Genomic DNA, 26,089 nt, shown 5'->3' on the forward strand with positions numbered 1-26,089 from the left:
CTTGAGAAAATTCTCTCGTTGCTGATTTCTGGAGTGGGTGGAAACCAAGACATCTCTTCTCTTCCCTTTTAATACACATGCTTTTAAAAGCTTAGCTGATTGCTGCAATCCATCATTGCCAACAACCAAAACACTCCATTATTTCAATCTGTACATTTTACCATTCATAGGGGAGGATGAGATGGGAAAGGGGGACAGCAGCAAAGATGATCTGCCATTCATAGGAAGAGATTATTTTCAAAAATAAAAATTAGCCCTAGCTGGTTTGGCTCAGTGGATAGAGTGTTGGCCTGCGGACTGAAGAGTCCCAGGTTTGATTCTAGCCAAGGGCACGTATCTTGGTTTCAGGCTCGATCCCCGCTCCTGGTCCGGGCATGTGAAAAAGGCAACCAATCGATGTGTCTCTTTCATATCCATATTTCTCTCTCTCTGTGTCTCTCCTCTTTCCAAAAATCAATGGAAAAATATCCTCGGGTGAGGATTACAATGAATGAATGAGTGAATGAATGAATGAAAATTAAAGGCAACTTATTGGGGAGAGGAGGCCACTTAACTTTAGCTAACACACTGAAAAAGAACGAAGGCGGGGCCCTGTCATAGTTACCTGTATCCAAGAAAGTGCAAGACCGAAGATGAATTTCAGATACTAAGGACCTAAAGACTTCACTTAATGTCTAAATGCAGAACTTAAAAACTCTCTTCTTTCCTTCCCACTTAATTTCACTGTGCCATTACTTTAATAAGATTTTTGAGAAGCAATTCAGAGATATTTGATCTTCAGTGAGATTCACTTAAATGTAAAGACATCGTTACTTTCTCTTTCCTGCTGAGATACAGAGCGAAGATTCCCAGCCCACACAGGGCAAGGGTTTGGTTCCAATTGTTTCCTTTGTTTTTAGTGCTGTGGGCACAGCTTCAAAGGTCTGGTTGGGAGTGATCCGATCATCTCAGTAAGAATGGAAATTTGGATCCATAGAGTGTTTGGCACAAACCAGCTTGTTGAGTCAAAACCAGAGCTGCTGGCACCAAGGTGGTCATCTGCATTTGCCAAAAGATAACTCAAAGGTGGGAGAGGACTCTAGGCATCCTTATCCCTTAGCCGAGTGATGCTCACATTTCTGGTTGTGAGCCACTGGCACATCACGAAATAAACTTAGTGGGTTTCAACCAGCATTAAGAAAAGAAAAGGGTGAAATAAAATAGGATAGATTAGAAAAATATCAGATATGATACATGTGTAAAGATTGTTTCATTGACCTCAATTCCTATCTGTCTACTTACCTCCCTACCTATTTATCAACAATCTATATGTATTTTACATTGTCACTTAACATATATGCACACATATATAAACACATGAAACTTACTCTGGGTTTTTGCCAAAAAGTTTGAAAGCCACTAACTTGGTACATCATTCCATCTACTTTGTTATGATAAAGTATCTCAAGAGTCCAAGTCTATTAGAACCAATACCTAAAGTAAGAAATATCCTTTTACAGATTTAAAACTTCTTCTTTTAGAAACCTCTTTCATCTCACCCAAACTCAGCAATTAGAACAAAATGAGCCCAAGCTGGTTACCACCTTCCGAAGGGTAAGAAAATTATCTCTTTACTAGCACACTGCATCAGGGTCACTCCTAGTTCTTCAATTGTACAAATAAAGGCAGCCATGCTAGAATTCAGCTGTTTGCAACGGGATTTAGAAATTGTCATGGATAGAGTTTAAGAACAGTTAATATCATCATCTTGAGAATGTCAATCACACAATCTGACTCGTGAGACGTCTTCTCTGCCTTCGTTCTGAGCAGCATGAAGTTTTTCCAGCTCATCAAAGGATTCCTTATGAATCAGTTTATCAGTTTATAGGATTCCCCAAGATTCTAAGAACATCAGAGTCAGCAATATCATTTAGCTTGAGCCAGTAAGATTTCCCAAAGGTCTAACTGCAGGTTTACGCCCAGTTCCCCAAGAAAATAAAGATGACATAGATGCATTCAGTGGACTAAGCACCCAGGGTTATTTATGCATAAAAGAAATCTAGTTTCTTAAGATGGATGCAGTTTCCCTTAAATTCATTTCTTTTTGTTAAAACTTTTTCTAATATGTAGTGTGCTTGAAAATAAGCCACCACTGCTAAGGAACCATTAATTAGTCAACTAAAAACTTTTTTAAAAAACTATAAAATGTCTGAAGGGAAAATTTCTATTTCAAATAGCAAAACCCTTTTTAGAGATTTTGACCAGTTTGCTCGCACATGCCAAAGGAGATGAACACACACACACACACACACACACACACACACACACGAAAATGGATGTAAGTGGCCCACTTGTAAAGGTTTCTCCTCTCTCCAGCTCACCCTTTACCCCAGTGAATTTTGAAGCTTGCATCACCCTGGAGGAAACTGTAATTCAGACTCACTCTCTAGCTCTGTATTAAGCAGTCAACCTCACAGCTTGCCAGCAAGGAGTGGACTTCTTATTTTATCACTGAAACATATTATCTCACTCCTATCTCAGCCAACTGCCTCTGAACAGCTTGTCTAAAGAATGGTACTCTAACAGGTCTAGACTAGATAATCAACTACTCTCTTCTGGTGGCTAAAAATCACTTAAAACAAAAATGTAGCCGAACAATGTATTTATATATGCAAGTCTCGAAAAGTCTATGAAGAATCTACATTTCCTCAGATACTATGGATAACAAGATATTTTTTAAAAGTTATTTCAACATCTGAGGATTATTGGAGATCAATGGGAAGTGATATAGATAGCCGAAAGGTGATCTTGAACCTGAGACTTTCAGTGGTGGTGATCACCTTACTTAGTAACTGGGTAGTGTTTTTAAGTATGAGAGGCAAAGAAATCCCTTATTAAGTACTATTTCCGAGAATGGCACAAAGGCATACCCCTCACTCCAAAAGATTCATGATATGTACCAGCAAGCACGAACTTTTTTGATTGTCAGTAATGCATGTATGTAACAAATACTTAGGAATTCTGTTGTAAATAACTGGATGTTACTGTCTTATACAATATAATTTGGTAGAACATTTGTAAAATGTCATCACTAGTGGTTTTAGGATTGTCAGTCACCTCTTCAATGACAATACTGGCTAAACACACAATAGCCTCTAGGATGGCTTGGAAAGCACCAATTAGAGTAATTTGCAATTTTACTGATGATTCATAGCTCCTTGACACAGCACCTTGTAAGTGATGCTAGAGCACTCCTGTGAAGCCGAACCCACATTTCTCATGAAGATGCTCTCTTTCCTTCAATGAATCCTAAAGAATGAATTTGTCTTTTCGTTATTTTTAAAATTCTGATTTCAAGTTCTGTGACTTTCTGAGTCATTTTGTTATTGAGATGAACTTTGGAGACTCCCCCTCCTCAAATATTCAGCTAAATATCTAAATAGTTATTTTTAACTAGTTAAAAAACAACAACCCACACTTTTAGTTAAGCACAATAAAGTAAAGATGTAACTCCTCTTTTATAACTTAATAGAAAGAAAAATTAAATGAGGTAATATTGGGCAACACTCACCATCAATAATTAATTATAGCACCGATTATATCCACTATAAAAATAATACCCAGCAAATTAAATTAACTTTCTTTGCTTCTCTTATCTTTATGCAGGGCCTCTCTGTTTCTATTAAGCCTTTCAGGGAACTTTATTAGGGCTTTAAATATTAAAAAAGAAAGAGTCAGATTAACTTCTTAAAATGGAAGTGAGATCATGTCACTTCTCCACTCAATACATTCCAATGTTTTCTGGCATACTTGCCATAAAAGCCCAGTGTCCTGGGCCCTATAAGCCATTCTCCCTCCCTCCCCTCCAGCCTCACCTCCTTTCCTGCAGTCACTTCCCCAAGAAGCCACGCCCATCCTCACCTCAGGGCCTGGCAGTTACTGCTCCCTTTGCCCAGAACAAACACTCTAACCCACACATCATGATATCACTTGCTTCTTACTTGCTATAGGTGTTTGCTTAAATTATACCTTTTTAGGAGAACTTTCTTAGTTGGCCCCTTCCCAATCCCTCTGTTTACCTTGCTTAGTTTTTTTTCAAGATGTTTTAGTATATATACATATAAAGTTACATATTATATATGAAAATGTGTTATATATATCTTATAATGTTATGAAGTTATATATATATATATTTTATATGCACACTGTATAATTATTTGTTTATTGTCTGCCTCTCTCCCTAGGTGTAAACCCCATTAGAACTGGGACTTTGTTTTGTTCATTGATGTTCCCCAGGACCTAAAAAGTACCTGGCATATAGTAGCTGCTCAATAAGTAATTGTTGGATGAAGGAATGAACTTCCTTTTCACCCCAGTGGTTCATGCACCTCACAATATAGCTTTTCACACTGCTCATCAAACACATAATGACATTCAGATCCTCTTATGTTTAATTTCCACTTCATAACATCTCAGTGTCCTCTGACACTGTTGGAGAAGATGGAAGATCATCTGAGGGGAAAGTCAATGAACCTCTCTCTGGGCACTGAGACCGTTTTTTCTAACCGACCTCTCCCATTAGGAAACTAAACAGATGCCACAGAAATGTGAACACTCATTATATTTCTTGATAAAACTATTGAAAATATCCTCAATCAGCAGTGATTATTTTATTAATTGTACCCAAGTACATGATATGAGACCAATAGAGCAATGCAACAGGACAGTGGACTATTCTATTAAACACTATTTTCAACTATCACGTTAAATAAGAAGCTGTGAAGTTACTTTCTAACAGCTGGTGCCCTAGCACAAATTTAATTCATTAATCTCCCTTGTAAGGTTAAGAATAAGTCATTATCCTCAAGTGAGCTTAGTACCCAATTCTAAGTACCCAAATTGAAATTCATATTTAAACGACTGTGGTCATATTTTCCATATGAGGATTTCATAGCTCTTTGTTAGTAACTTACAGGATATGTAACCTATATATTTTTTTAAAACAACTCTGCCAATATTTTTTCATTGTGTTTAGGAACCTTGGAAGAAGGCCTATTCTGTGTGTGAGCACAATAATTATTATAGTATAACTAAAAGCATCATGGATCTTATCTTTATTCCTTAACACCTTATGCCTTCTAATAAATTTGACATTTTCTTGATAAAAGTGTCCCATGCTCATTATAAAAAACTAGAACGTAGAAAAGTGAGGGTACAAACCCCAAAACCACAACCACAGTTCCCATCATCATCATCCAAAGACAACTGCCTTGAGCATTTTGGTGAACTTCCATTTTATTCATTTTTCACGTCCAAATGCTTTTTAAAAAATTAATTACTATGAAAGGCTTGCAGTCCAAGACAAGTCTTAGTATGACACCAGTGATGATATTTTTAAAATACCACATTTTCGAGTGATAAAAGTAACAGTTGGGAGATAGACCAGAGTGCTTTAAAAATTAACATTTTTCATGAAAATGAAAAACAATTTGGCCGAAAATAGTTTCAAAAATAACTTTCACATACCAAAAGCATGCCTACATGTTAAAAGCATTTGCAAGAGTTCACATTTTCTTTTTCCTGAGTAAAATTTTCCTTTGCTTTTCTCTTGGCAAGTACCTAGCAATGCATTAAAAATTAGTGAGCACAAAAATAATTTGTATGAGTCATGTTGCCTTTAAGACAAAATAGTTGTTACCTAAAACACATATAATGAAATAATTCCTGCCTCTATGCTCTAGTGAAGACTGACAGCCAGAATTTGGACCTAATCTTTTTTTTTTAATTATTCTACTTCTGAGCTATTGAACTCCCAAATTATTCTGTTTCCTTGAATATAGCCTATTTCCCTGAAAACCTCACCATTGCCTTTTCTGGGACCCACCCATTCATAAATCTTTCAATTGAACATTCTTGAGCTTAATTCCATTCAAGTTAGAAGAGAAGCAACTGATCTGAGTGACTCATTCCTGGATACATACAGCAGGGAACTAGATTTTGCAGATGGATGAGTCATTTCGACTGGATGGGGAAAAGGTACCTAAGGGTACATGTAACAGAAGATGGAGAAATCGTGATGGTCATAGGTGCCAATAACACGACATTAAAACAGTACCTCTTAGTCTGAAGTACTTTGATATCTTAAGAGAGATTCTACTTTGCTAACACCCCTTACAAGTTTTTTCCCTCCAACATTTTCATCTTTTCCAGCTGAAAGTATCTTCATTCCTTTTTGATGCTTCTAGATCTAATTTTTTCTTCTTTTTTTTCTGGGATAACATTTAAATATGGTTTTGTTGAAGCTGACCTCCTTGTCCAAAGCGCCACGCGTATCTTTATGATAGAAACTTCCAGAGAGATTTGGTGTCGAGCATTCAGTACCAGAATATACAGGACAGTTTCTCCTTTGTTCAAAATGAAAGGAGCATAGTGATAATTTCTGATTATAAAAATAATAGAGGCTTATTTAAAAAATGGAAGTCCTTACAAGTAAAAATCACTTGAAATCCTATTTAAACTGACAGAACAGTTATTTCTCCATCTACCCTTCCTGATTTGTTTCCTGTATGTACACATTTTTACAAACCATGGGATCACAGCATTCATGTGGGTTTGTAACCACTTTATAGTCTCATGAATTGTATGAAAAACTCATTTAACTCTGGCATCTAGCTGGAGGAGCTCATTGTAGGAAGATGGCTAAGAACCATTGCTTTATTTTTATTTTTAATTATTTATTTATATTTTTAAATAGGTTTTCATTGATTTCAGAGAGGAAGGGAGAAGGGGAGAGAGATAGAAACAATCATTGACGATAGATAATCATGGATAGGTTGCCTCCTACATGCCCCCTCCTGGGGATTGAGCCTGCAACCCGGACATATGCCCTGAGGGGGACATATGCCCTGAGGGCATTGAACCGTGACCTCCTGGTTCATGGGTCGATGCTCAACCACTGAAACCACACCAACCTGGATTTATCTATATTTTTAGTAGTTCATTTAACTTAAAGATTATTTATTAAGGGTCCAAGTCATCATATATATATAAATGACAGATTCTAAAAAAACTGTGATTTGAATATATATGTATCCCACTTTACTTTTTTAAAACTTTTAAAACATTACAAAAGTAATGTAAATTAATGGTAAAAAATAGTACAAGGGACATAAACTAAAAAAATGAGAGAATAACTCTCATTTACTATCTCTCTCTTGCCCATCCTAGTCCCTTTCACACCTCAGTGGTAGTCACTGTTAACAGTTTATCTCTTGAGAAATTATCTTGGCACATGCAAGCCCATTATGTGCACATAAAATGTACCACACCCCTGTGTTGTTGTTGTTGTTTTTTAACATAAATAGGGTCATGTCACACATGTCTGCAGTCAGCTTTTTGTTTATTTTTAAAATCTAACAATATGTCTGGAACATCTTTTCAAATACATTTTAAAAATTAACTTTCTTAATAGCTGTGAAATTTTCCATCCTGTGTCCCATGGTTCATTTCACCAGCCCCCTACCTAGCTTATTTTCAGGTGTTTTGCCACAGAACGCACCCTTGTCCATATACCTTAATCTTTGTCCACATACCTTAGTGTGACTTGCTCAAGTCTATTTGTAGTCAATTCCTAGAATGGGACATCAGGGTCCAAGTTCACAAAACCACATGGAGCATTGTATTTCTCTGTAACTTAGAGAACTCATTTCTTATTTACATGCTTAACAGAGTATTTAATGGAAGTCTTGCCTCATGTAAGCCCTACAATGGCTCATAATAGAAGGAGGGAAGGAACAGATTGGGATGAGACAGAATGCAAAAACATTTGGGAGTACATATAGGAGACTGAGAACAGACGTGGCTGTGTGTGGGCATCTCCGAGTCCATAGGGCCTGGCCCTGCTGTGTCCTGTACAGGTGGAGAGGAAGGTATAAGACTTTAGGTGTGCAGCCTGAGGGCTGTGGAAAACTGTTTCTCCATGTGTAAGAAACAACTGAGGAAGTAGCAGGAAATCTGTGGGACTTGTTTCCCATGCAAGAGGAAAAGGCCATGTACAACTTTTAAATAATTGAAAGAAAAAGAACTATTTCCAACTTAACAAAAGGAAGATAAACAACCCAATCAAAAAATGGGCAACGGACCTAAATAGATACTTTTCAAAAGAAGACAGAAGAAAGGCCAAAAGGCATATGAAAACATGCTCAAAGTCACCAATCATCCGAGAGATACAAATCAAAATGACAATTCGGTACCATCTCACACCTGTCAGAATGGCTACCATCAACAAATCAACAAACGACAAGTGCTGGTGAGGATGCGGAGAAAAAGGAACCCTCCTTTACTGCTGGTGGGAATGCAGACTGGTGCAGCCACTGTGGAGAACAGTATGGAGTTTCCTCAGAAAACTAAAAATGGAGCTCCCATTTGACCCAGTGATCCCACTTCTAGGAATATATCCCAAGAAACTAGAAACACCAATTAGAAAGGATATATGCACCCCTATGTTCATAGCAGCACAATTCACATAGCTAAGATTTGGAAACAGCCTAAGTGCCCATCAGTAGATGAGTGGATTAAAAAAGTGTGGTACATCTACACAATGGAATACTACACTTCGGTAAAAAAGGAGTTCTTACCATTTGCAACAGCTTGGATGGAACTGGAGAGCATTATGCTAAGCGAAATAAGCCAGTCAGAGAAAGATAAATATCACATGATCTCACTCATTTATGGAATATAATGAACAACATAAACTGATGAACAAAAACAGATCCAGAGACAGAGAAGCATCGATCACACCGTCAAACCTCAGATGGAAGGTAGAGGAGGGTGGGGGTAAGGGGGAGAGATCAACCAAAGGACTTATATGCAAGCATAAAGGCCTAACCAATGGACATAGACAACAGGGGGTTGAGGGCATGAGTGGGGGGGGGGATGAGGGGTAATGTGGGGATAAGGACATATATGTAATAACTTAATCAATAAAGAAATTTTTAAAAAAGAAAAAGAACTATTTCCATTTTGTGGACTTCCCGAATTTCAGAGACAGTTAGATCTGAATTCAAATCTGTCTCACACACAGTGTCCCATGAGTTCTTATGAGACACTCCTATGTGAACTTCTGCCCCATTGGGATCAATAAAATAATTTACTTTAAAAGAGAAGCTCATTCGATGGAGTGATTGGCTCACAGATGGGAAACAGTTCTTTTTGAAATAATTCCAAGCTTTTTAATATAAGATTAATGTGAGTTTTTTGTGCCTGGGAAGTCTATTATTATATATGAAAAATCAGGATTGGACTTTCACACCAAATCATCTAAAGGCTTCTTCTACCTCCATCTCCTACCATCTGCCCTCAGAAAAGCTGCCCTAGACTTTCTCTGGCGGTTGTCAGATCTGTTTTTAAGGTGGAAAACACAAGCACACTAGCTCTGTGATCTTTCTCCTGTCAAGATAAACCATTTAATTCTAAAAAGAGAGCTTCAGCATGGTAGTGAGACCAGCTATACTTGGAAAGGGCTTTACTGCACACCTTATATTTATAGATGGATCCATTTTAATCTGTATTAAAAAACCATCTTTTTTACTATGTTTTGTAATCAAAGTCTTATCAGATCTCTCTTTAAAAACATTTAACATTAGTTCCACAAGCAACATAGTTGCTTTGGGGGGAGCCCAGACAAATGGTGTCCAACCTCATGGTCGGTCATGGTGGGTGCTGGTGATGATGCTATCCACCAAGATAGGAAAAAACAGGATCGACAGGGGGATTTAATTAGTGGATTCTGGACGGAAGGTATGGGGACAGTTGGGAGGTGGAGGACATGAGCCACTTAGCTCGGGACCTGTTGAATTTAAAGAGTTTGAGGGACCTCTGTGTGGGACGTCTCAAAGACCACCAGTGGCTGATGTGGTGAACCTGATATCATTAAGCAAATGCAAAGACTACCCTTCCTTCAGCACTTCTAGTTAACATCTTTCTTTTCTGAATGATAAATTGAAAACATAAATGATAAGTACTTTGCTAAAGGAAACACACCATAGGGCCAAAACTGCAGCTCCTGACTGTCACTCCAATAGCTACATCAAGGGAGGGCTGTGGTGTGACGTGGCGGGAGAGGCAGCCATTTGGCCTATGTACGAGAATATAGGATGGGTTTATTTGAATGAAAATAGATAGTCTAGTTTGCAAGTGGAATGGCTTTTTCCCCCTCCCCTGGTTGCCGGAGGGCAGATGCTGCCCTGAAAAAGAATAAATACAAAGAAGAAACTGCATGCAATTCATAGCAAAGGAATGGAAGAACATATTGTGTATACAGGGAAAAGGCCTTGTAGATTGAAGGAGCCAGTCCCAAACTGAGGTCAGGCTCACTGCATTGTGGTTTTCAAACACTCTCCACCATCCATTAGGCATACTTGAGAGTTTGGTCTATTACTGTATTAGTCATTCTCAAGGCATCTATCTCAACAGTCTGCAAAAGTAACGACACACCACAGGCACTACGGAGGCCGAGTAAATGCTGTGCAAAATATTTTATGTGAGCACACGCAACTCCTCTCTGGTCCCAGGGAGTTCCCAGGCGAGGTGACCACAGCCTCAGGGGGTAACACGTATCTGAGAAACAAAGTCCTCAAGCTGGGTTTTAAAAAGGCCATTTCCCACAAAGCACAAACATGAAAGTGTTGATGATTATCTTCAGCACCCAGTGACTCAACCCCTGTGCTATCTGGGAGGAGATAAGGAGGCTTGGCCAACACCATAGTTTTCGCCTCAATCTTTGTAGTTTTCTATAGCTAGCTCAGGTGATGCAGCTAAACTGGATAGAAATGTCTCCATTGTAAAGGTCACTGCCCTTAACAAACCATGTGCCTGAAGCCTGCAACTGTTGGTCTGCAGACACCCAGTTAGTTATATTTTTGACAAGAACTAAACCGGACCCAGAGCTGACACCGCTTAATGCGAGACCTTTCTCTACAGAGTTAATGGCATCAGTAGCGCCCCTTGGGAACTCACCTACACTAAGACCAGGTGGGGCTAGTTGTGAGCCCACCATTTTCAGTCTGAAATTACATTATCTGGACCGTGAAGGTCCATAGCAATGAAAACTTCTCCTTCTGGTAAACAGCTGACAGACTAGAGCTCACCTACTGCAGGCATATCAAAGAAACACCATACGCAGGGCAGAATCCTGTCTCAATTTGAAGCACAACAGGAATCAGCTATATCAACCTACATGCCATTTGGTTCAGGGCAGTGAGCTCCTGCTACTGAAGGAAATGGTCCTGCAAACGGGAAATTGTGTAATTGAAAGACCTGTCATCGTTAGTGCTGTCATCGTTAGCACCATCGTGGTCTCTGAAGTGAATGCTCACGGGCTATCGATGGCCTGGAGGTGAACGCTTGGCATCCAGACCCACCTATTTGTGAATGAGCCAATCAGCCCTAACAAATGCAGAAATACCATCATCAGCACACAGCTCGGTGATTTGCATGTAATCAGCAGCCAGATAAAGAAACAGAGCGTCCAGCTTCCTAGAAGGCCTTCTCGTGCCCTCTTCCTGGTCCCACCCTCAACTCCAAGCACCGTGTCTTTCAAGCATCACTTATGGTGCCTGATTACTTCCCCAGGTCTTGGTGGGGGTGGTAGAAATTCAGGGGGAATGCACCTAGACTCCACTCTGATCTCCCCCTGTACTAGCATATAGTTTTGGCCGAACAAAGAAAATAAAAGAACCTGGGCAGAAGTCATAGTAGTGTCACCTATGGCAGAGCTTTTGAAAGAGGGGATGTGGAAGATGGTAAGAGATCTCCCATTCTCTTTCTACTGGAAACCTGGCCAGGACTACACCTGGGTTCTCCTGACTCCCAGTGAAGAACTTTTTCTTCTGAGCCGCTGCTGACCAGATCACCACTCACTTCAGTGGGTCAAGTTTTATTTAACCAGGAGGTTTTAGACAGTTTCATGAAGCTATTTCTATGGCCCAAATGATTCATTAAAGATTACTGAAAAGAAACATAAACAGTTGCTTCAACTTTCATAACTGAAAGAAACATTCCAAGTGACTATGATCACCAGACAGCAAAGTATTAAAGGAAGAAAGAAAAATAGAAATGGAAGAGAACAGAATTAGAATGATATTAATAAATAGTACAAACCCTGGCTGGGTAGCTCAGTTGGTCAGAGCATCGTCCTGACACACCAAGGTTGTGGGTTTGAACTCCGGTCAGGTCGCATACAAGAATCAACCAATGAATGCATAAATAAATGGAACAATAAACTGATCTCTCTCTAAAAAGATAAAGTCAATAAATAAACAAAATAAATAAACAATACATTCTTATCTTGTAAATTCTTTGAAATGTCTTAGACTACTTTTAATTCCTATCTAAAAGAAGACATTCCCCTATGTTCCCAATTCCTATGTACAGAGGCATAAGTTGGACAGTGAAGAGGCTGATAGGAAAAAAAGGATTCATTTAAAATATGGTGTTGGAGGATTGCTCTATGGATATCCTGAACCACCAGAAAGACGAACAAGTGGGTCCTACAGCAAATTGACCCTGAAACATCGCTGGAGGCAAAACTGAAGCTGTTCCATTTAGGGCACATCATGAGAAGACAGGGTTCTTTGGAAAAGACAATAATGCCGGGAAGACAGAAGGCAGCAGGATAAGAGAAGACCAAATATGAGACGGACTGACTCCATAAACGAAGATGTAGGCATGAGTCTGCAGGAGCTGAGCAGGGCTGTTGAGGACACGGCATCGGGGCCATCACTCATCATAGGGTCAGAGCTGACTCAATGGCACACACCACACACACTAAAGGCAAGCCATCAGTAATACTTCAAATGCCAAATGTGGGTACGTGTGGGCAAACTCTGGGGAGATGTGGTCACCGCTGGTGACGCATTCTCTGACTTAATGGGCACTGTGACAGGGCAGAAAGAGAGAAGATGTACTGTGCAGTTCTGGGTTTGAATTCCTGTGCTGCCACTCACTCACATTGCGACTTTGAACAAGATATTAAATCTCTCTGCAAAAGGTACAAACTTCTGGTTATAAGATAAATAAGTCCTGGGAATCTGATGTACAGCAGTGGTGACTGAAGTTCACCATACTGTAATGTATGTTTGAAAGTTGCTAAGAGATCCCTGTCCACTGTGGCTCAGTTGGTTGGAGCATCAACCGGTGTACCAGAAGGTTGCCGGTTCAATTCCTGGTCAGGGCACATACCCAGGTTGTGGGCTCGATCCTCAGTAGGGGGCATGTAGGAGGCAGCCTCTTACCAGTGTTTCTACCTTCCTCTCCCTTCCTCTCTCTCTAAAATCAATAAAAGTATTTCTTTAAAAAAGAAAGTTGCTAAGAGAGTAGAGCATAAAAGTTCTCATCACAAGAATAAATTTATAACTACGTTAGGTGATGAATGTAAACTAAACTTATTGTGGTAATCATTTTGCAATATAAGCATAAAATTATATTATGTACCTTGAACTAATACAATGTTATTTATATGTCAATTACATATCAATAAACTAGAAAAGGTTATTAAATCTTTCTGAACCTCTATTTAGTCATCTGTAAATTGAACATAACTTCTGTCTGAATGAGTTGTTTACAGAATTAAATGAGATGGCATAGGTCCTGTGCCTGACAATTTAGAAGTTCCTTGATAACTATTAGCTTCCCTCTCTGTACAGAATAAATTTGTTTAATCAAAAAGGAGCTTAAGCTACAAAATGATACATGCCAATAATACCCGATGTTCTATTGTTTATCCGTGACTTAGTCTGAATGTAAAAAGAACCTGGTGTGTTTGAAAAAGGATTGAAGAAAATGCCTTGCTGTAATCCAGGGCAGCTTTGTATGTGTCTCCCTTGAGGGATGAGTTGGGAAGTCTTACTATAAAGAAGTGACGGGCACATTTTTTAAGCCACTGTCTGAAAGAGGTCATTCATATCTGGCCAGTAGCATGGCAGGCTGGGTCAGTTGCGGGTGGCACTCTAATTCAAGGCATCATTTATTTAGATTTCAGAAAAGTGTATGACATGGTACCACTCCTATTAGATTGATGGGTGAACAGAGAGAGGAAAATGGATCAAGAATTGGCCTGGGGACAAGGCAGACCATTCCAAACCAGCTTTTTCATTTGACATCAGATCCCGCTTGGCATCTCAGGTCCTAAAAGGAACTAAATTTCCCCAGGTTCTTTGCTCCCTGTTTTTATATTATAAACAACAGCAATGAAAAGAGGGCTTTTAAAAAGGAGTTGGCAAATAATGAGAATCGGGATTTACACCTATAATTGCTGAAATGCTCTACACGAACGCCGAGCCCCATCTGAAATGACAAACAGAAGCACCAGTGACTCCGAGGGCTGTGAGAGAATTCCACGGAGACCCACATTTCCCTTCACACCCGCACGGGTTGTGTTATTGTGCTTTGGCTTAAAACAGAGCAAACAGACTGTGACTTCAGAAGTCACACTAAGACACAGCGGAAGCGCCACACTGTGTGACAGCCATGCTCACACAGACACTCTTCCCTCCGCAGCAGACACAGGCAGCTACAGGTGCAGGGGTCTGCTGTCCACTCAGAAGCACCGCCCTCCGTGCCCTGACGATCACCCGAACTCAGAACCTTTCTTCCCTAACATAGATCTTCCACAGAGCGAGACAACTATGCATTAGACAAAGTGCACGGAACTATACACGGCCTGTGATTCTATCTGCCCCAGAACAGGAAAGTTCTTCTCTTTCTTTTTGCAAAATCACCACCGGCAGCACCACCACCCAGGGTGCACTCAGCATCTCTTCACAGCCTGAAGGGTATTCTGTCCAGCAGGTGACAGCAGCTTCTAAACCATCGTGTTATTAAGGACTCCTGGTGCTACCTCTAAGACATTCACGGCAAGTAAAGACCTTAGGTCTGGGCTCTCGAGCATTCTTTGGTTTGCAGGAAAGTCAGTCTAGAAAATAGTGGCAACACCAGAGGCCAAGGCACCGTGCAGCTTTGTGTTGATTCTGTTTCTCTGGCATGGTGGCAGCTGTGTGTCTCAGATACCATCTGCCGAAGGCACATGCCTAGTTAACTGTGCTATTCTCGATGTCTCCACAGCCCACGGTCCTCCCCACCCTCCCCACTTAGCTATCCCCCACGCGGCTGCTTCATTCTCCGCACACTCACCTTAAGTGAGCCTCCTGGGAGGGACAGCGCCCCCGCCCCATGGCTCACTCCAAAGTGTTTGGAAAGAATTTCATCCCATGGATAGAAGGGATAGAAACATATGCCAATCTATACTGTTGAACGAATGCTATGGGTTCTCAGCATTTGCAAGAGATTTCTTAGATGGGAACTAGGCCCATGTAATCTCATTAATTACGGTCTCTACTAATTGGGAACCTGAGATCATTTTCCAGACTGACATTTATCTTGCACGAAATTTGTGTAAGAGTAGGCCTTCCTTCCCCCGGCTGCCGGCACCAGCTTCCCTCTGGCACCCGGGACCCGGGCTTCCCTCGCAGCCCTGGCTTGTCTGGAAGGTCCTCCGGAAGGACATACAGTCTAATTAGCATATTACGCTTTTGCTATTATAGATTATCTGTGGAAAGAAGTTTGCAAGGTACATAAAGAATAGAAATAATATTTTAATGGTAAGGTTGAAAGCACCCAACAGAAGATTTCTAAGGACTCTGGGGCTTTTGTTGATATACTAACCACAAATTATTTTATGCTTAGTCACTAAAGCCAGCTGTCTCCTTCCTGGCCTCCTCATTTCTGCACAGTCACTGTCATTCCTTAACTCAACCTGCTCATGGCACAGCTAGCCAGCCACCCTTGTCTCCCCCACCTGCCTCCCCCACCCCCTCCTTCCCTCTCACCCAGGCCCTCATTACTAAGGCTGCCCGCGCTGCGGTGTCCCCACTGAATCTGCTCTCTTGTCACGTCTTCTCCAGTGATTCAGCAATGTGCTGCCCACTTGGTCTTTCACAATTTTCTATATGAATTCGTGACTCTTATACTGCAGAACCTAAGGTCCTCAACTCTAGCTTCAAATCTCTTTGTCCCCAGCATAGCATTTCAGCAGAGTACTAGAGTAAATGTAGGCCCACCACATCCCAGACCCCTGGCGCCTGATGTACTTTGAGATTCATGCTTGTTCTGATTTTAAGAAGATAATATGGTGCACAATGCATATTTTTGCAACACTCCAGTGGGCCTTTATAATCAAGTATGTTGATAGTTCTGCAATAAAATGCATGAATTCTACCCTTGGGCTAATACATAAAGACTGTAAATAGGCTCCCATTCGTTTGTATCACCGAGTAATTTATTTTAAAAGTAGTGGTTGGTAGAGCTTTTGGGCTTCCGAATTGTGGGTAAGGGAGTGGGGAGCATTAATTTAGTAGGGGTATCATGTCCAGTCATCACTGTCTGAACTTGAAAGAAATGTTTACTTGGGAAGTCTCCATGCTTCAATATTTTGTTAACTCAGATTGGTCTTCTCCACAATGAGATCAAATTACTGAGGCTTTCCTTTACAAAACATGTCTTCAGCTTACAGGAACTTCGTGCTCACAAGGTTGTCCTTATCATTTTTAACTTTTTTGCATTTTAATGCCACTTGCCAAGCATGGCCACCTTGCTTCTTTGTAAAAAGCCCCGTGCTGTTGTGGATTTTAGTAAAATGTAAACATCACTTTGCTCACCCTCTGCCTGAAGAAAGGCTTTTTGAAGGACAGAGGTTGGCTCTCCCTCAGAATGGTGCATTTGCATTTCTAAAATCCCCGCTATGCTGGCTTTCCCCTCAACATAAGTTAACTTTTTAAGTGTGAGTTTATCTCATTCGTAATAGAAGTCTTCCAAGCAGATCACAGAAACTCCACCTGCCCACAGTGAGACATGTACTGATATCGCTCTTTGAGGTCAAGTTGTAACGCGACCATAAACCCTTCTTAAAATACAGCCGAGCCCAACGCTGAGGCCGCAATGCAGGGCCGGTGCATCCATCACGGGCGCGGGCCGGATGGGTAACAGCATTCCGACTTGCAATTCCTAGGCAGTTATTTTGACATTAGAAAGTCACAATCCATCAACTTAACAGCAGGGCGATAATTTGGGGACCAGGGAGATGGCTATTCAAAAGGACACCGTGGGAAGTAAACAGTAGTTCAAAAAGCCCTGTTTGAGAATGAAGACATCAACTAAGCGGAATTTCTCTCCACCCCTGGAACCGGGTGTCAGGTAATGTGTTTCTGTGTGCGTGTGTTATTTAGGGTGATTGGACTGAAAAGTCCTGTGGAGCTAAAAAGCAGGCCGGCCCCTGGACTCTCTGGAGATGAGAAGAAATGGATCTGCCATCACAAGATGGAAGGACGACAAAGCTGCCTTTTCCCAACCGTTTGTTAGACATCCCTTCCGATGACTTGTGATGGCCACGCCAACATTTCTAAGATGCTGCTCGGCTCTTTCTGAATGACACACTACTCAGATCTCCAGCTGTCTGTTAGCCGGCTCCTCGGCTGTGCGGAGGACACCTGGACTTATTTTTGAAGGGGTTCCCGGCCAACACCCCTGCTGCTAGACCCTCCTGCACATGCACCGAGCCATGGGCTCCCACCGCTCTCCTGGACAAAGGAATGGGTGTGGAGGCCACCGAGAGCTTCTGAAGTTCTCCCTGTGGCTGGGAAGGAAGGTAGCCACAGCAGGAAGCTTCCTGGCTGCGGGATTGGTGTTGGGGTGGGGGGTGGGTGAGTAAGGAGCACAGGCTGCAGGGCAGTGGTTCTCAAATGTCCTCATTTCATAATAACTCTGAGGACACCCACGAGCCCTGAGGACGGTCATGCTGTTGATGAGGGGGCAGCAAACACATCTTTCTTTTTGCTTGGAAAGGAAAGAGGAAGAGTAGGTAAGACATTATGTGCTGATGCTCAGATGGCAAAAAGGAGCGTTAGATGGATATATGCAGACAGTCTAAGGAGAGTGAAATCTGGGGCAAGACTGTCTCCCCGGAAACTGGAGGGGTCTTTGCAGTGGCCCACACCCCACGGGGTCCTGACGGGTCCCGCCCGGGCCACCACCCTCCCCTACCTTCCTGGCTGCCTCCCTGAAACACTGACAATGTGAAAAGCAAAGTATCTTCAGGGTACACTTGGCTATTTCAAAGATTAAGAACATCCCGATACGAATGAAACATCAGCAGGTAAACAACAATGGGCTGCTGAAGCAGACGAAGAGCTTTCTCACCGTCTGCATTTCCTCTTAATGAACTTTTGTGGCTGCTGAAATTGAGTTCCTCCCTCTTTTTAAAAACCTGGCTTCTTCATATGAATAACGTCAACACATTCACTGAAAGCATCTGAAAATTCGCACATTTCAGAAAAGTAATTTTTTAAGCGATCAATAGTAGAAGCAAAGCCAACAGTGTTTCCATACCTGGAGCTGGTATTCTCCCGTGGAGCACAGAGTCGCCGGGCAGCAGGTCTTTTGAATTGGAGGAGAATGGTGATTGTCTAAATGTATCTTCTGAAAAGAAAGGGCTGGGGGTCGGGGAGGAGGAGTGAAGTTTAGTAAATTAAAGTTATTTAAGGTACCCAGAGCATCAGCCCCAAACACACACACACACACACACACACACACACACACACACACACACACTGGATACTGCATTTTTAAAAATGGTGTTTAGAGACCATAAGAAGCTTGTGCTTAAAACAGAGAAAGTATATTACATCAGACAAGTCCCATATGCACGTTCTGCTGGTAGTTTTATATGTCAGGTGAATATATGACAGATTGTATTTGAAAGACGGTTAAGCCCGCAGTCAGGACAGCTGAGCACTGAATTTTACTGTTGCGTTGTATGTTCTGCGAGTGTGTTAAGTCCAAATGAAGACCAACCATCTGGATCAGAATCAGAAAGGCCTGTCCGAGGTTCTTCCCAGAGTGGCGATAGGCTTGCCCTGGCTCACCCACATGCGGGCACCTGATTCCCTGGGCACCATCAGTGTGCCTTAGAAGGGCAGATGGCTGGAATCGGGCGGTTTCACTGAAGGAGACACCTCGATGGTCCCCATAGATATGGAGATGTGTCTTAGAATTGTCTTGGTTCGGAAGGAGTTAAAGCCAGCTAATGGGGCTGCCAGCAAGGATACCGGGAGCGCCTTCATTTTCCATGAAACTGAGGCTCTGACTTGAGTGATTCTAAGTACGCCCAGTGACTCAGCTAGGACTGGAACCAGGGACACAAACACCCAGCCAGGTTTCCACTGATACCACAGCCACAGTGAGCACAAAGCCTTTGGATGCTTTTAATCAGAGGGTTTTAACCCAATCACACTATCCATTCATCTTCCATGCCTTAAACATAAACTGTATTGTGATCATAATAAGTATTGTGATCACATGTGAGAATACTGATGTATCCAGCAGCATCTAAGAACTGGCAATACCTACTTATAACAGGGAAATTTTAATCGAGGGCACTGGGTACACAGGTGGTGGGCAATGCATAGGGAGCAGTAAAGCAAGCCAGAGATAGGAAAAGCGGGAGGCCACCACCACCCTGAGGCTATAGGGACAAAAGGACTTAAATGGGAGCTGGGGCCACAGGGAAGAGGCAGCTGCTGCAGAAGAGGGAGGGAGGTAGAAACACCCTTAAGCCCCACCCCCATCTCCCATCAGGGCCTCTGATTGACTGAACCATCCCAGAAGCCAAACACAGCCTGCAGGGACCAGGCCCCCTGCAAACCCACAGATCATGGGAAAGAAAAGATCTGAGGGACCACAGCCTAGGACTCCCATGATGGGTGCTGCTTTCTTAAAAATGCTGCAAGGCTATGGCTACTATTATTATGTGTTATAAAGGAAACAGTAAGATAAAATAAAAGACATATAAATATGTTTAAGTAAAACATACATTAATAAACATATAGTTTTACAGGACAGTTAGGCTAGGTTTCATGCAACGTTGTGTTGCATACTTTTTTTTTCTTTGTTATTTTTATCCTTTTTCCCCCTTTCTTTATTAAGGTATTACGTATGTGTCCTATTCCCCCATTGCTCTCCCCCGCCCCGCCCCCCTGCTTATGCCCTCACCCCCTGGTGTCTGTGTCCATTAGTTATGCTTATATGCATGCATACAAGTCCTTTGGTTGATCTCTCCCCCTTGCCCCCACCCTCCCCTGCCTTCCCTCTGAGGTTTAAGCATCTGATCGATGCTTCTTTTTAGTTATATCTTACACAAAAAAACAATTTAATAGCCTTAACAATGAACTGGCTGTAGGCTAGCAGGCACTGGGGAGTGGGGAGACACGCCATTTTATGCCAAACGTCTCATAACCTGTAAATGATACAAACACAGAAAGGAAAAGGCCGTGCAGCATGGAGTCTAAGAGCATGCGCTTGAGAGGAAGCAGTTCTGGGTTCGAACTCCAGCTCCCCCACTCAGGGCTGGGTGACCCTGCAAAATATTAAACTCTCGGAGCCTTCACTTCTTGTCATTAAAATGGCATGATAACAGTAACCACACCTCGCAGAGGAGCTGTGAGGACCCATCAAGATCCTCCATGGAACATGCATTTCACAGTGCCCGGCAAACAGTAAGTGCTCCATAAATGTGAGCTGTTTTTACTTGTATCTGCCTACCTAAAGGGGTGATAAGTGAAACATTCCTCACAAGGTGGCAAGAAGTGCCGTTTCCTTGAATAAAATGAATGAAGAAAAGGTTGCTCTGATTTGGAAGGGGCAGCTGACTGCTGGAGGGACGAGGTTAATTTTCAATATTTCCATGAAGAAAACTGTTTAGAGTCAGAGCACTTTTAAAGATGTAGAGACGTTGGAGGATTGTTGCTCAAACCCAGAGTATAAGATTTCTCAATTCCACCTCCTTCATTCTGAAGCTTCCACAGGAGGCGACAGTGACATCCACGTGTGGACAGTTCACATGGAAACACCACAGGCTGGCCCTGGGCACAGGGTGAAGAGCGGGCAATGGCCCTGCCTGGTACTGTCACGCTGGCTATAGCAGTCACCTTGACATCGGAGAGTCCAGGGGAGCTCATGGAACTGTTTGGTCTGAAATGTGGAGACTTCCATGGGTCCCAAGAGGGTCCCCCTAAAAGGCATCGAGACTATCACCCTTCTTGCCACAGAGAAACATGTACACTGCCCTCATTCCCTCGGGTTCACAGTAACCGGGAGGGCCTACACTCTGCCAGGCCTGGGAACAGGTGTCAGGGGGCACAGAGGCCTGTGAAAGGGAACCGCCCTGTAACTAGTGCTGAGGACGGGAGGGTGCGGAGCCACCTTGGGGGCTGGCCTGGCCAGGACGGCCTTCCTGCAGAAGCCCAGCTGCAACGCTCCGAGTTCATATCCACCCAGGCCGGGAGGTGGGAGTGCAGTGGGTTACACAGAGTTTGGATTAGAAGGATCTGAGGCTGAATTCCACACTGGCCACTTAGAGAGTCAAGTGACCTTTTTCAAATCAATATCTTCTCTAGCCTCAGTTTCATCATTGGAAAAAGGTTTAAAAATACCATCTCTATAAGGGTGCTATCCGGGTTAAATAAGACATTTCATGTTAAAGTTCTTAGTACATGTACAGTAAAAGAGGAACACGTATATTGCTTACTAAGTATCTGGCACTGTTCTAAGGTGCTGTGTGTATCAACTTCACTTAATCCTCACAAGGACCCTGTGGGGTAGCTACCACCATTATTATCTGTATTTTGTACAGATGGAGAAGCTCAGGCATGGAGAAGTTAGATAACTGTCCATGCCATGAGCGGAGCCAGCATGTGAATCCGGCAGGTTGGCGTCCAGTGTGCACTCTCACCTGCTAAGCTGCCTTTGTGTGGTCTCTTAGCATCTAGGCAACTCATGGACAACACAGAATCATGATGCTTGGAACGGACAGAACAAAGGGAAGGGAGAGGGTAGGAGGGATGAGGGAGGATGGGAGCAGCCACTTCGGTAAGCAGGATCCTGGGACACTGCAGGAAGACTGTATCAATTGAGAAGTTGAGCAAGTGAAAATAATTTTAGTCTTTACTCCTCTCTAGAAGTTAACAGGTGCTCCACTTTTCGCATACTTCCACAACACCGGGGATAGGGCAATTTGCAATCCTAACCCTTCTCCACTGCCTGTACCCACTGTTCCTGGGGGCAAGCTCCTCACTATTATTAAGCCCAAATGAAAAGGGAAGGGTAATGAGGCCATGAGGTGTTGGCCAACCTCTATCTCAACACAAATATGAAGCTCGTGGTGGCACTATGTCACCTAGATTGGCATCCATGCCTCAGGAAGAGAAGGAGGGGAGACCAAACTCGGAGCATGCCCCGTGGAGCATGGGCTTGCTCAATGGTTTTAGATCCCCAAGAACACTGTCATCTTTAACTGTGCCCATGCTCTGAGGACAGATGACCGCCCTGCAACTTCGTGCTGAGTGGTGTCATTTTGGGTGTTGGGATGGTGCTCCTTAAGCTCCTTTTCTCTTCCTGTGCAGGCCACCCACTCTCAGCAGTTGCCCAGCTTTGCGGTGGATGAAGCCGGCACCCTGTTCAGGCTGCAGTGACTGAGGGGTGGGAGAGGGTAGTGGGGAAGGAAGGCCCAGGAGGTGCCCAACACAGGATGAGCCGAGTCTGCATCTTCTCAGGGAAAAAAATACATGAACACACAGCTTCACAACATAGTCGTCTCTGGCACATGCCTGTACTGTCCTCAGTTACCACTTCTTCCACAAAAGGAGCCAGTTTGTGAATGCTGCAACCTCTTACTTCCTGACTCTCCAGCTACCAGAACTTGAGTCATTTTACTATGAAAAAGCCTCTCCATCAAAAAGTGAGCGAAGGAAATGAAAAAAGGCAAAAACTGTTAAAAATTGATCTATGATCAATATATTTGGTTAAAAAGTTGGAAAAGGAACAGGTTGAAACTAACGGTGAATGGGGGAGGTGTCTGTCACTTAGGGAACAAATCACCATCTACCACAACATACTCCCGTTGTCCCTGCACAATAACAGGTTACCTGGAAGACGTAGCTGATTCGTGTAAACATTCAGTACACACTCAGAAGTAGCATCTAGATTCTAGAAGCTGTTGGTGTAGAGTTAGGACTGCCCAACACGCCATTCCTTTTCCTGCTTTATGTTACTTAAAAAAGACAAAACTTTTATCTATCGAACGTTCTTTTCTGGGTAGACATGAAATGGAGATTAAATGTGTATTTCTGTCGCTCTTCTGTAGAAAATCTACAGGTTAAAATACATGACTAGGCAATTCCAGGCATTAAACGGCCTGGGCTGTAGGGTCCACAGCACGGGGCTCCAGGACAAAAAGATTTACAGTTAATAATAAAACAGTCCATAAAAGATTATGGCGCTAAGTAGTGATACGTTTTGCTAAGTGCTGACTGTGCCACAGGGATCTCCACCTTTCACATCTGCGGGCCAACAGGGAGCTCGCTGCCCACAGAACGGCCGGTTTGCCACCCCTCCCCGAGGGCCACCGTGAAAACCAAAACACCAAGGCGATTCTCGGTGAGATGCCATAGCAACACGGAACTGAGAGGAAAAGGGGAAGGTGGACACAATATGTAAGGGAAAGTTAAGAAGAAAAACTTTGTTTAGTAATGACACAACAGTTTTTAAGGAATGACAGAAGTAATTTTTTTTTCCTTCTAGAAGGCAATGATAATAACTCGTAGGACTGAATTTGGAGATGGCAAATTGAAAAGAAAGATTAAACATAGAAAAAAAAAGATCTTGCTCTATAATGTTTTTTTACTAAGAACACATAAGGATCTATGTATTTTAGGGTGGAATGAAATTCTATTAAATGTAAGGGTTTCTGTTACATCATCCTGAGTGATATTCTGACTTCAATCTCCACATAGACAAAATTTTCTTTAATGAATAAAAAAGATGGGGTATTTTCAAGTGAAAGCACTTGAGTCTCCATCCAGCTTCCATATTTTTTTTTCTGGGTAAAATATGTCTAAAAGAATTTGGACTAATTTTTAATATTTCTAAAATTGATTTCGGAGAGGAAGGGAGAGAAAGAGAGATAGAAACCTCAATGATGAGAGAGAATCACTGATTGGCTGCTTCCTGCCTGCCCCATACTGGGGATCGAGCAGGCAACCCAGGCATGTGCCCTGACCGGGAATTGAACCCTGACCTCCTCGTTCATAGGTCGACGCTCAACCACTGAGTCACGCCAGCTGGGCTGGGTTAATTTTTATATTGCTTTGTTTTATTTTAAGAAAATGTAAAGAATAAACGATCTGACTCAGATATTTCTGAGAAGCCACAGACGGTGAAAGGAGAGCCAGAAGCCCCAGTCCGGGCTGGAAAAGGGCTGTGGGAGCTAATGTGTCCTCCCTCTGGCTGCCCCCTGGCAGGCCCCAGCATGGACCACGGCACCACATGCTGTTTACCCCCCTGTTAAGGGGCCTTTCTCAGTCTCCACTTAGTCCCAGCCAGGAACTCAGTGCACTGAAACACTAGTTTTCTGTATCGGTATATCATGTTATTTTTAAAGAACTGAGATTCCATGTACAGGTGTCCCCCCCCTCCCCCCCCCCCCAATGTACACACACTTTAACAGCTGATAGCGCAGTTTTGAAAATGAAATGTACTTTCATAAACACTGCCTTTACAGTTATTCAAAGCGTGTGTATACATTTTTGGGGCCACCCTATATTTATCTAAAGCCATTGTGCTGGCATTTTTAAAACTCTGACCTCTGAACCACTCAGACCTTGAGACAGAACCAGGAGTGACACACTGCGAGACATTGTGAAGTGCACAGGAAACACTAGTTGAAAACAATCCTTCAAGCCTCCAAAAGCCTCAAGAAGACACGGTGATAGACCAAAGTTATTCCAAGAGTAAATCTCACTCCAGTTCAAAGACTTTCTGAATGTGTGGAACAGGACTGCGACCGCGGAAATGGATACAGTAACTTCCATTTGGAATCTCCATGTATATATAACAAAAGTAAAGGAAATGACAACAAACCGGAAATGTTTTCTTTGAACAAAACCCAGACCTTGCTAACAATAACAGAATACAGTCCTTGCCAAAAACCAGAACGGGTTTGTCTTTTTTTTAAAAAAAAAGCTTTTGCAACACATCAATGAAAAAGATGGGATTATTTGAAGATAAGGAAGAGGGGGAAATATTTGGATTAGTTATAACTACCTTCTCAACATTTCCTCAAGGACTTTAAGGTCAGAAGGAACTTTCTAAGAAGCAGGAGCAGCCTGCATGAGAATACACTCACAACTCAACAACAAAAATGTTGCCACTTTTAAAATAGATATTCATTGTTTTAAAAAGACCAAATAAGATGATTTTATTTTCACCTTAATTATCACAATGAATGCAGCTTTCTTCACTTTTGGGTGGTGCTTATTTTTTCTCAAATATGATCATCCTTGATTCATTTATTTGCTAATAATTTAAAATAGAATAATAGATGCTTAATATTTTTAATATTTTTATATATCTATATGTTGTAACATATTTATAAATGATTATATTTGAAATATACAAAATGCTTAGGTCCACAGATTTTTAAAAAGAATCTTGAACCCTTAAAAACCGGGTACAGCAATTGCTAAATGCCACCCTGGACTGTACTCGGTCCTCCTAGCTTCCACCTTGGGCTCTCGGTTTCATTTCGGATGAGAGATTGTGTACCTTCATTTCTTGTGAAACGGACCCAGACACTAACCGTTTAGGTGGAAAAGTCAGTGCCCATTTTCCTATGGCCATTCCTGTCGTCAGTTTAAAAAGTAATCGATTATGAAAGAAAACATAATGTTAATGGTGCTCATGACAGTGTCCTTCCCTCCTCAATCCCGCAGAAACGAGGGCCCCTATTCCTGAATGGTTTTATTTATTTACTTACTTATTTTAATAAAAGTACCCAGGATGCAGGTCAGTGGGCACGGGGGTGGAGAAGAGTGCTCAAGTTTAACAATGACTGGGCCCTGGAGGGTGCTGCTCAGTGGTTAGAGTGTCGGCCCAAGCACCGAAGGGTCTTGGGTTCAATTCCCAGTCAAGTGCATGTACCTGGGTTGTTGGTTCTCTCCCCACCCCC

The 26,089-nt window shown here is 42.2% G+C and overlaps 1 protein-coding gene across 4 annotated transcripts in view; it reads right to left on the minus strand.

The window, feature by feature from the left end:
• The window catches only part of ZNF827 (zinc finger protein 827), a 162,056-nt gene that overhangs the window by 36,589 nt on the left and 99,378 nt on the right, over positions 1-26,089 (minus strand). For all 4 annotated transcript variants that reach the window (XM_006081747.3, XM_014455597.2, XM_023754853.1 and 1 more), the window contains exon 8: positions 18,418-18,521. In XM_006081747.3, coding sequence (XP_006081809.2) covers positions 18,418-18,521 — 104 coding nt within the window. The remainder of the gene's footprint in view (positions 1-18,417; positions 18,522-26,089) is intronic.

Source organism: Myotis lucifugus, unplaced genomic scaffold (genome assembly GCF_000147115.1).
Source record: "Myotis lucifugus unplaced genomic scaffold, Myoluc2.0 scaffold_1, whole genome shotgun sequence".
Lineage (NCBI taxonomy): Eukaryota > Metazoa > Chordata > Mammalia > Chiroptera > Vespertilionidae > Myotis > Myotis lucifugus.